Here is a 12837-nt window from a genome sequence, read left to right as displayed (position 1 = left end):
TGCGTTGCTGACTCAAAATGTACCTAATGCTTGGTTCTGTGTTTCAGCATATTGGCTTATATATCATAGAATCACAGAATCATCTGGGCTGGAAAGGACCTCTGAGATCATCAAATCCAACCCTTAATCCACTGCCACTGTGGTTACCAGACCATGGCACTGAGTGCCACATCAGACTCTTCTTAAAAACCTCCAGGGATGGAGAATCCACCACCTCCCTGGGCAGCCCATTCCAATGCCTGATCACCCTCCCTGTAAAGAATTTTTTCCTAATATCCAACCTAAATCTCCCCTGGCACAACTTGAGACCATGCCCTCTTGTCTCACTAATGGCTGCTTGGGAGAAGAGACCAACCCCCCCCTGGCTACACCCTCCTTTCAGGGAGTTGTAGAGAGTGATGAGGTCTCCCCTGAGCCTCCTCTTCTTCAGGCTGAACAGCCCCAGCTCCCTCAGCCTCACCTCATAGGGTCTGTGCTCGAGTCCCTTCACCAGCCTCTATATATAACCATATATATATAAAATCCACCAACCTATATATAACCCCATATATACCACATCCTCCTACAGCCAGTGCCTTGCAGTGGAAAGGAACTGTACAACTTATCAAACAAATCCTCTGAAATGCTCAGGTGTTACTGGTGTAGTTTTGTATCATGTTGTGGTGTCCTTGGAAAGCAAAACACATGCCATGTGTGTATATAGGTTGTAGAAGTTCGGAAGACCAGAGATTACAAAGCACTTAAGCCTCTGAAAAGTGCTATAAGCTACAGAGGAAGCAGACACAGTCAGTTTGGAAGGCAATACCTACAATTTGGAAACAGCTTTTCCTGGATTTTGTGGGTAGATTCAGGAGCATTTAAGGACTTTCTAGAGGCATTGCCAAAATTTTCAGAAAATTAAACTGTGACCATATATAACGTATGTAATTAAATAAACTTGCTATTGTGTTTATACTGTTACTCTGGTGAGATCTAAATGCTTTTGAAATATGGACACAAAGAGAGTGATTACTTGGCTTAGAGATGGGATTACAATAATGCCAGCTTTATACTTTTGCATATGCTTATAAAAGATCAATTAAAAATTTTACTTCCCTACTAAAAATGTCTCTCCCTTTACTGACATGGCTCATCTGTGTGCCTGAGATGTGGTTGTTATAGTTGTAGCCACATGTTTTTGGCTCAGTGGCTTTTTATGATTGCTGTCCATTATAGCTGGTTATTTGAAAAAACTAAGTTACAATCTTACACAAAATGGGAATTTTAAAGTAATCTCTAATCTGGCTAGAACGGGTAATCAAAATTATGCATTTCCAGGGAAACAGAAGACCAAGAGAGATTTGTACTGGCCTGATCCTGTAAAAAACAGTATATATAAGTAGTCCTTATGAAACCACTAAGCATATTGCCCATAGGGTGAGAAAGGAGGAGAATCAGAAGAGTTATTGAACAGAAAAGTGGGTTTGTGTCCCATATTTATGAATTCTCCAGCATTAATTCAGTCTTCTCTAGAAAACAGGAAAGTGAGTTCCCACAGTCAATGGTAGCCATATAAAAATTATTTTTAAGAGAATCACAGATTTGTATCATATAATCATAGAATGGTTTGGGTTGGAAATTTCCTTAAAGATCATCAAGATCCAACCCCCCCTAGATGGGCAGGGACACCTCGCACTAAACCAGGTTGCACAAGGCTTCATCTAACCTGGCTTTAAACACGTAAGATATTAAATTAAAAAAAAAAAAAAAAAAAGAAAGATTAAGGAAGAAATTTTATAAGAAATGTTTCAACAAGCAGAGGCTTAGAAAAAATTTTCCTGGTGGATTTTTTCTGAAGAGTTTCTTGCATCTAGGAGTGTAATACTAGTCACTGACATAGCTGGGATTCATGAGATAAATCGATAGCCATGTACAAGAAAGCACAATTAGAAATGCTTCTGTACTGGACTGAAAACCTGGAAAGCCAAGACTAGGGAGAATTTTTACAGACACTGCTCTGTTAATATAAAATTTAATGATGTTTGTCCTTGCTTGAGAGAACCAGGGTAAAAAATCCCTATAGTTTGTGGATGTGGCAGGACTGTGGGAACAGCTGTGCCTGTGGGGAGGAGAGGAAGGAGCAGTCACGGTGCTCTTGGCCATGGTGCTCAGTATAAAGCAGCTTCTCAGAGATCCCTCTGCTGGCTTCTCAGAGAAGCCTCTGCTGGCTTCTCTGTCTGCGTGAGGTCTTTGTCTATGATCCCTTTGTTGGTGCTCCTACATCCTGTTATTTGTTATTTTTGCCAGAGGAGAACACTGCTCACTGAGACGGTTCACCTTCTCCTGCCTCCCCAAGTAGGACCAGTTTGGCTGCTTCCACAGCTGCTGCAGACTGGGACCGGGACCCTGGGCTCAGGCACCCCCATTTGCTGTTGAGTTCATCTTGGGACTTTTCAGCTCAGGAAATATTTACCAGCTGGGGAGTGTTGGTTCCATATTTACACATTTTTGTAATTTACCATCACCATTATTATTACTACTTCATTAAACTTATCCTAGTTTTCTCCCAGCCTTTAAATCTCTCTCCTTTATTCCCCCTTTCTATCTTCCCATGGGAAGGTAGCTGGGGAATAACAGAGGGCATCCGTCACCCAGTTATTGGATAAAACAGTGACAAACTTTGCGAAAGGATTGTGGCAATACTTCTTAATCAAAGTTTGTCTTTAAGTGCACACTATTCTCCCCGATTCCTTTCTTACACTGATCAGTTAAGTAAAGCAGTTATTTTACTCAAGTGCCTATCCAAATCTTACCTACTATGGCAGACGGACAAAGAGACCTAACGTAATGTGGCAGATACAAATTGGAAAAAAGAGATGAGATAGGTAAGGTAGGGCAGAACAAAGCAGCTCTCGTCTAAATTTTATTACATTTATAATCCAAGAGTTGTGGTTACATTTTGAGAAGCAAATTAGAGAAAAACAGCTGAAATGTTCTATCTGAGAGGCACAAGATTTGGGATGTTTGTTCATTTTTCACAGTTAAGACTGAGCTGTGCCACATTTAAAGGAGGACTTAAATTTAGCTTTATACAGCTAAGTCTGGATGGAAACTTGTTCCCTAGAGCAGCTCGATGGTTATAAGTACCTCTGGTTCCCACTTTCTCCTCTGCTGTTCAGCAATGCTTGGCTGCTTCAAGAAGGAGGGTTGTAGCCCAGCCATACAATGACATGCAGCCTGGCAGTGAAGTCAGGCACTCAGAATACAAGCCCCTCAAGGCTGAACAAACATCAGGATGTCAAATTTATACCTCCCACCACTAGATTCTTCTGCAACAGAGGGTGAGATAAGAATGGGTTTTGAAATCAACAGCTGTTCTCCTGATTACACTTCTGCTCCATTAGAAGCTGGTGCGCAAAAAAAGGACATAATTTCTGGATACCAAATGGATCCTGGCTTTTCCCACTTCCTATTTTCATAGGAATAGAATCATAGAATAATTTGGGATGCAAGGTACACCTAAAGATCATCTAGTCCAACCCCCTGCAGTAAGCAGGGACACCCTCAAATAGATCAGGTTGCTCAGAGCCTCATCAAGTCTCACTTTGAATATCTCTAGGGATGAGATTTGAGTATTGACTCAAAGTATTTGAGTCTTTGCTCCTCACATTTTAAAGCCTTCCAATTTGTTGTCAAAACACTATTTCTCTGAGATAATTCATGACAAGCAATATTCAAAATTTTGCATGGAAGCCCAGCTACCATATAATGATCTAGGTATTAGATGCACAAATTCTTCTGACACTGGAGCTGAGAATGTACCATAGTCAGAAGTGGTGCCTAGTTGCAGCGTGCAGTCAGCTTCCAACACTGGCAAGAAATTAACTGACACCAAACCCCCTGCCAGTTCATGCAGGAAATCCAAATCACAGAAACATCCTTATTATAGTGAGCAACTAAGAGATTACAAGCTTCTAGGAGAAGATATTTAATTTGGTTTCAGAATTGCTTGTTTCGATTCTACATGGATCCAGGCTTGTGCGGGTTTATAGCCTGGAAGTAGTAGTGAAAGTCTTTGGAAATTCAGCCAAAAAGACTGAGTAAATAGACCTGGACAAGCAGTAATTATGCAGTATAAAATAATAAGGAACCTATAAAGAAAATAAAGCAGCTTCACAGATATTACTAGCTGTCATGCCACAAACACAGCATTTAATAAATAATCTTTAGAGAAGCAGTTTCAAAATGAAAAAGTAAGTCTCCTCTTCTAGTCTGAGGCCAAATCCCAATGTACCTGAAGCTTTCATTAATAATAAAGTAGCTTTGCATATGTTACAGAATTTGGTCCCAGAAAATATCCCAAGAAAGAACTAGCAGAATCAGTGATTAAATGGAATGAGACATCCAACTACTGAACTTTTCTGTTTGCATTTCTCACAGAGCTTCCTGCAAGACTATTTTCAAGTAGAATATATGAAATTACTTACTGTGCAGAGTGTCTCAAATGTCTTTTCAGAGACAAAGGATCCATCAAGACCAAAAAGAAAAATAGATGCGTAAGAAAGCATCCCTCCAAGGATAATAAGGTTGTTCATGTAGGGACTGGACATCTTTATTAGTCTATGGACAAAATGGCAATAGTGCATTAGATTACTACTAGGTTATTAGAGCAATAAAGAAGAGCTTTTTGTAACCCAGCAAACAGATAACAATTCTTACAGAGTTCTGTGAAACTGTATGCACAGTACTTGCTGTTTTGTTTTTTTATAAAGTCTGGCATTGTTTCTAATTTTTGAATCTTTAGTAAAAAGATTTTACCAATGGATTAATTAGCTAGGGCTAATGTTAAGAGCAGGCAGTCAAACATAAATTAAAACAAAACAAACAAAAAAACCAACCCAAAAACCAAACCACCCCACCACTTTCCAGACAGTATAAAATTACTTGTTTTATAAGACAGACAATCTGTTTCAGTACATCATGATTTGAATTAAAGAGTTCTAAAATACTTTTCCACAGTTTTAACATTGTCCACACTTGTAGACATATAGATGACAGACTCTACAAACATGGCATTTAAATATGAAACAAATAGTGCTAGAAATAGCATAAATGCCTTACTTTTGATTTCTGTTTTTTATGTTAAAGAATAGGAAAGCGCTGGCCATTATCATTCCTAGGATGGTGAGGGCTGAAAGAATGCTGTAGAGAGGCAGGGAGATCTTGCGTAGCTCCTCTTGTATAATTGTTTTGTCCTTCGGAGGCTCAAGTCCTAGAATAATAAGAAAAGAAAGGCTAAAGCTCAGCCAGATGTTGAGTTTTTGTAAGAAAATATGGAACTTTCCTCATCACTATACCTGGATTTAATAGGTTGAGCAAATTAGTTTGACCAGTAGCTGATAAAATAATTGAATTTTATGAACATATGTTAATGACACTGATTGATAAGGAGATTTATATTTCTGGAGCACGTAAACATAATCTTTGGAAGAAAAAACACAACAAAACCCTACTGCTGAACCCCATAAAATGTATGCTAAAGATCCTCATTTTAAAGGGTAAATAAACAGTAAAATACATACTGTGACTATGAACTTTACCAGGAGGTTATGCTTTTTTTAAAAATCGACAGAGCAATGAATAGAAAAGAGAAGGCATGGTTTCTCAGGAGACTGTCATTACCACCCAGGCAGATTCAAATGGCCTGTGAAGGTACCTTACCAAAGCCGTGGTGTGGCATCGTTTGGGCAAGGACTGGTGGCCCAAGAAGGCTGCTTCGGGGCCCTGGGCTGTGGGCAGGGTAGGGGAAGCCCCTGGGAGGAGTGGTGGGTGTGCAAGTTTATTAGTGCTACCATAGGAATCCACAGAATGGAACAATATGGAAAAATGGATGGCAAAGGTTTTACAGGGACAGACCCACTTTGCAAATCCCTGCAGATGTGGACTTGAATGTGTGCACTTTGAAATTATGTTTACAGCTATGTGTGTGATCAACAGTCAGCTTCCACTAATTAAAGATTTCTTGGTTTAATGAGCAGAATTTCTTTCCAACAACTGCAGTTAATGTCTGCATTCCCTACTTCCCACACTCCCTTTTGCCTGCTTGCTACATTTTTCCCTCTTGCAGGGATTGGGAAAAGGCCTTTTCATCACTATCTTCTTTCAGAAAGGGATTTGTCTGCTCTACATTGCCTCAGCCTGTCCTTTCACATATGCTCTCCATGGGGCTGTGAGAAGAACTGCATGGGGCCGAGAAGCTTCATTTCCCAAAATGACTGCACAAGCAGAGCTTATGGACCCAGGGATCACAGAGCTGTGACTGACTAGGAGCTGCCATAGCTAAATTTCATGTCCACTCTTCTGCTTCTGCAGCTAGAAGTCAAGGCTTTACACAATAAAATAGTTTTATCCTTACCGGTTAATCTGAAATAATTCGGACAATGGAAACTTGATATTTTTTGGTCTTTATGCTCAACATTTACGCAAAAAAATTTCCGTTCAGGTGATCACAACAAAGCACCAGTCAAGGGATCTGATGATTTCATACTGGAGAAAAATACCTGAGTGTAGTGAAATGAGGCAACCAGGTGCCACTAATTGCCAGGGAGTGAGCATGAGCTTGTGTCAAGCCCACCTGTGCCTGATTAGGGTGGGCCCCCACTGCGCATGAGCAGGATCAGGGGGCCAACCCTAATCAGGCACAGGTGGGCTTGACACAAGCTCATGCCCACTCCCTGGCAATTCGTGGCACCTGGTTGCCTCATTTCACTACACCTGAGTTTTTCCTCAGAGCATGTGTTTACTGTGCTCTACACTTAAAAAAATTAGGCAATGGACAAGTCAAAAACAAAACAAAGCACATGCCTGCTTATATGGACAAATATTAAAGAAAAAACTCATCATGCTGTATCTCAAAGAGACAGAGTATACTGATTAATTGTATTCACTAATATGAACAACAGTGATTTTATAAAATGTATTTTCTTATATTTGCAACAGCCATCCAATTCTCTTGCTTCTAATAAAATGAATTATTTTTCTCTTGATTGCAATTTTACACAATGGTTTTAAAAGGGCTATATTTACTACTCTTCCTTTCAAATACTTGAAGCTACTAGGATTTTTTTCTATGCTGCCTGGAAGATGAACAAAGCAATGTCCTCCACACCAAATGCATAAGTGCATCAATGCATCAATGAAAATTTAAGGTGTGTAAATGGAGAATTTTCCCTGTGAGTCACGTAATACATCCTAAGACAAACATAAGACAGGCTATGGGTGGAAAAAACACCAGGAACAGGGAGAACAAGAACTTGGAATCTGATCCTGAAAAACACCTTAACAGACAATTTTTCTCATCATCTACTGTTCGTACTGGAGAGACAAAATCTGTTTCCTGTTATTTCATTCATCCTGAATATGTTTTCTGGAAATTAATGGTATTTAAATCAGAACTCAAATACACCATCAGTTCCTCCTTGTAGCAAAAATAATCTGCTGGGTACCAGTTATAGGCAACTGGAACAGATTCTATAGTCCTTATTTCCAAAGCCTCTTTCTCTGGACAGATAAAAGAAGTGAATGGTAGCTGTGCTCTTTTAAGTCCATCAAAGGATACCAAAAGGAAAGGTGGAAAGCTCCATCAGATGGACAAGCATTCAAGGATTACATGAATCTCCAGTCATGCTCAAGAAACCTTCGGTACTGGGACACTGGAGGCAGGTGTAACAGACCATGGGATATAGCATCTTGATACTCATCCACCACTCTCAGGTAAAATGACACAGATCTCAAGAAACTGACTTTAGCTTCCATTACTGAATTGCACTGTATCAGAGCTCATGAGTAAATCTTAATTATTAGCTTTAAAAAGAATGAATATGTCTATATTCAACAGGAGAGTCCCTTAAAATTCATTTCAGCTGACACCTAAGTACCATGAGGATATATTTAGAAAGCCCTGGGGATGCCCACACTCCAACTGCTTCCTAGGTAAAGGAAGTTCTAATGTTAACTTTCAGCATGGGATAAAAAATGGTGAGAAGATACACCAGCACAAGCCTGCTGTGGCCCTTTGGAGTACTGCTGGGCTGAACACCCTCTCTAGTTCTGTTTCATATGGGACATTTTAAATCTACCCTTGGTATAATGAAAAAATATTTTCTAATTGCCAAACAGACATGCCCAAAAGGAAATTAACCTCTCTTGTTTGTGTTTCCTTCAGGTGAGATGAACTGGAAGAATGGGAAATGGGGATGAATCTAGGACATTATTGGTTGGTTGAGGTGAAACAGAAGTCATATCTGCACCTTGTTGAAATATCAAAGAATATTTGCGTACATATGTAAATCTGAATTTGTCCTATTCATTGGAACAACAACACTATCATCAAAAAGTAGTATCAAAACATGGCAGGGTTTAGTTTTGTTTTGTTTCAGGTTTTTTTAGAATTTTCCTTCTACCTTTTTTTAAGCACAGCTTGGATCCTCATCTCTTTATACTGTCATAGCATCCTGATATTAAAAATCCTAAAACAGTTGCTCAACTATATGCAGTCTTGCAAACTACATACATCTCTCTGTGTAATTCCTGTATTCCTTTCCAGTATTCTGTCCTACCTTGGAACCTGATGTGGTCGTTGAATATATCCAGCGTGTCAGCCACAGCGTTGTACTCTCCCACTTTGACTTCCTTTCTTTCTGTAGAGAAAGAAACAAGAGCGATTGTTTATGGCAGTTCACATGTTCTCAATTATTTATCTGTTTTTTGCCTTCTTTTTTGACAGTATGTCAAAAGGAGAAGAAATATTCCTGAAGTGCATGAATTATTAAAGCAGAATGCCAGACAGCTAGCATCATTAAAAGAAATATTTCTGATTCTTTAAAGGAACAGAAGGTATTTTTCAGAACTCATTTGCACAACCAGGGAACTGTCATTGTGCATAGACACAATATTGAAGAGCACACACTTAAGGGCCCACACTGTGTAAAACATTTTGCTGGGAGAACAGAAACAGCTAAATCACACTTTTCACTCCCATTGAACAAGTAGGACATCTTAGTTTGTGAAGTATTTCCCAGGGGAGTCATAGTGGCAGGCTCCAGCCAGTATGGAGTAGACTGGCTAGTTAATAGATACACTGGGAATCTAACCTCATATTCTGACTGGGAATTAGCAACTCATTAGTACCCTGACTGCAAAACATACTATGTTAATGTAATTAAAACCAATATGCACTGGAGCTAAAATTTTACTGTTACACTCATCTGCTATTTTGGAACTATCATGGCATATATGGCCTTCATGTACCTAACAGAGCAGAATAATGCAAATATATAGGAGCCTAATTTGCTTGGCTGCTGCCTTGGCACTGTAGCTGGAACTCTGGCACACATTTGTCCCACTCTTCTGATGACATCTGGCATCAATTAATTTCTGCTATTGGAGGTTTGGTATTGCTTAGCAGTCTAGAAACTTGGAAAATTATCAGTTACACTGATTGATAAGAGCCTTATAAGCCACAGACACAGTGGCTAAAGTTTTCTTTGACGAGCTAGCTCAGCAGAGCCAGAAATTTCCTTTCAGGCCTCTATGTCTGGGCATGAACAAACTCAATTTACATTTAAATTCTGAGCCCATGACCTTATTTGTGACACTGATTTGGGGTGACGATGATCTTGAACGAGATGGCAAATTTGAGAAGATTGTATTTCACCCAACAGCTTCACATTAACCTTTCCTCCTTTCTCACTCAAAGTCATTGTGCCTGTTCAGCTCTGCTGAACGGGGCAGGCAGCTCATTTTAGCAAAATCTGCAGGCTGATTAATACTAATCTGAGAGCTCAGAGGATGCAAAAGTTTTCCTTATATAAACCACACTTCTTATTGTTAAAATTGTTTACACAAAATTGTAGACTGGGCTGCAAACCTGGCAGGGATACCAAAGCGTTTCCTATTCCCCATTGAAAAGCTGGAGTTTGCAGTTCTGAAAACAGATTTGCCTTTCACATGAGCATGAGCCACTTGTGGGGCCCTAAGATTAGTTTTGAATAAAATCCCCTGGCGTTCAGCAGCAGTTTCACAAAGCACATCCACACAGCATTACATAATCTTAAAAGTAAGTATAAGTTTATACTTTCTGTTGCTGTCTGAAAATTCTGTGAAATGAACCTATGCATAAACACTAAGCAGCCTTAAACAATAAAATCTTCCCTGTAGTCATCTAAAAGCTGAAATGGTAACTGCTAAAACCTGAACTGATTCATTCCCACCTGGATTTTAACATAACAGCTATCACCTGTAGATCTATAACATAAAAACACAATCTAGAGAGAAAAAAGGCAAACACCGACATCCACTTTGCACGTTTGATTCCAGCATCTATGTACACCAAATTGAGAGGACACAGACCTTAGTGTTGGCCTAGACACAATTTACAGCAAGAGGCTACACCTGATAATTGTGATGAGCAGCAATGAGAAAAGAGTTAATGCTTCATAAGCATTTCTGTGTGGAGAGCTCACCAGGACTAGATTACACATAAGAAGAATATAATAGGTGGGGAAGCATACACAAAAGAGAACAAGTCTATGGCCTAACTAAGGTACTGCAACTGAGAAACTTTTCCTGTGATTGCTTCATGGGACATACAATACCATTCCTTTTTGACATTTGAAAATTCTTACATGGCTTCCTTTGCAGATAAAGTAAATGTGCCCATGATGGTAAATGCCAGTCCAACATAGATGGGGTAACCTACAACTAGCTAGCCTGAGTACCAGGAGCTAACCCTTGTAGCAATGGAGCTGGGCCCATGGCAGGCTGTGGTAACAGTGAAATTTTTTTGGACATAGAAACCCAGGAGTGTGGGAAAAAACAGTGTTTTTATACCTAGGAACCACATTATCAATGCCTTATCCCTTGCAAATGGCAAAGGACAGTTCCTAGAGCACATGCCAAGGTCTACTGAAGTCAAGAAAAGCCATAAAGATACCAAATATCTTAGTTAAACTGTAGAAAGGAATCTATGAGGGAAATAAACTTTTTTTTTTGAGATTAAGGGTATTCTATCTATATTCTGGTATGGTTACAGGGGGGCAGAGACATAAAGTCTTTGGGCTCTTTTGTACTCTCAGCAAGGAGTATAACTACAGCTGTTGGGTTTTCATTTCCTGAAGCACAAGTGATGATTAGTGACCAAGTGATCTCCAAATATTAATTAAAGGAAACAAGGAGGCAGCAGTATGACTCTCTGTTCTTGCACAGGCCAGCATAGTTAAGCATGCTACTCCAGGTTCTGCTTTTTACATATCATTTTATACATCATTTATATATCATTCATTTGAACTCCCCTTGGAAATTCTGAATTATTCACATCAGTATACTGTTTGTATAACATAGCTCATATCTGTCAAAATCTCTGTGTGTTCAACAGCAAAAGGACAGGAGGAAGTGTAACTCCCTCAAATAAATACACCAACAAAGTGCTTTAAACAATATTTGGAATAAAACATTCTTCTTTCTGTGGAGCTATCATTATTTTTAACTTGATCTTTCCATAACCATTAAGGAGAGAGTGTATTGAACCCCCTCCTGCTCAGGTTTAAATGGGGAAGAAAAGTATAAGGGGAAAAATACTTGTTTTTTGAGGTGTTTTTCCACACCATGATAGGAAAGGTGTGCTTTTAGGACTTGAATTCACAGGTGTTCTTTCACATAGGAACAGAAAAGTATGAAAACTAACCAACCTAAAGGAAATTGGCCCAGAAATATGGCACTGAAAATTATGCCTATTTAAAATCACTATAAACAATAGTAATCCTTGTCATTAATTAATTGTCACAGAAGAGATTACTGATATGGCCAAGATAAAAGCCTTCTGCCAACGAAGAACTGAACTATTCCTGAAGGTGAATTAAAATATTTTCTTCTACATGCTTTATTACAGAATTTTACAGCCCACTTTAAGCAACTCCAGACAATCTGACACCCTACCATTTAAATAATTGGATCGTATTTCACAAAGCTAATAAAATGAAATCTTAATTGCATATCAGGCAGTCACATGTTCCTATTGAATAAGAGCAAAAATAATCCTACAACTTACATCCACTAACTAAAAAAAAAACCAACAAAAAAACCCACTAACCAAAATGGAAAGCAGTGTTATGACTGCCAGTATGACTGCTAACCACTTACATTTACATTGAGAATTTTCAAATGAGACTATGCATACTTTCAGTTCCTTTCACTAAATGTCAGTTTCCATCTCTACTACATTCTTATAAGTATACTTGTTCATGCCTCATGAAGGTATTTTCTAATAGGAGATGTTAAAGGATGAGAGAAAGCACATGAGGGATGTGACAGGGATTTCCTTGTTCTCCTTTATGCACCCTGCAGTTAAGCCAACATAAACACATATAACCCAGTATAATTATCAGTACAATTTATGCCTGTGTTAGTAACAGCACCCTGAAATAATACATTCTACAATAATAATCCTGAAATTACGTATCCTGCAAAGTTATAAAAAAATTAAAATATATTGATACGTGAATGCATTCATTAACTCCCATACCTCTAGTGATTATACCAATGTAAAACAGTATGTCTAGCCCACCCAATTTGTCTAAAGACAAATGAGCAGGTGTGCCTAACATCACTCTTGTGCCTAAAGTGCATGGCTCAAAATGAAAAATGATGTTCTCAAAGCTTTAAACATCTTACTGTAGCTTGACACTACTAATACTTTGTCACATCTGCAGCTCTTCATAAAGTTAGAACTACAAACATGTTCAAGCAATGATTATTCACTTTGCAACCAATATAAAGTAAATTTTAAAGTAAATTTAATGA

General features: G+C 38.8%; 1 protein-coding gene across 1 annotated transcript in view; it reads right to left on the bottom strand.

The window, feature by feature from the left end:
- Nucleotides 1–12837, bottom strand: part of GABBR2 (gamma-aminobutyric acid type B receptor subunit 2) — a 470545-nt gene that overhangs the window by 163928 nt on the left and 293780 nt on the right. The window contains exons 10-12 of the mRNA XM_030445229.1: nt 8598–8678; nt 5101–5251; nt 4467–4599 (exon numbers count right to left, since the gene is read on the bottom strand). Coding sequence (XP_030301089.1) covers nt 4467–4599; nt 5101–5251; nt 8598–8678 — 365 coding nt within the window. The remainder of the gene's footprint in view (nt 1–4466; nt 4600–5100; nt 5252–8597; nt 8679–12837) is intronic.

The sequence above is a fragment of the Calypte anna genome, chromosome 2 (genome assembly GCF_003957555.1).
Source record: "Calypte anna isolate BGI_N300 chromosome 2, bCalAnn1_v1.p, whole genome shotgun sequence".
NCBI classification, from domain to species: domain Eukaryota; kingdom Metazoa; phylum Chordata; class Aves; order Apodiformes; family Trochilidae; genus Calypte; species Calypte anna.
This window is presented reverse-complemented; position numbering and strand designations above follow the sequence as displayed.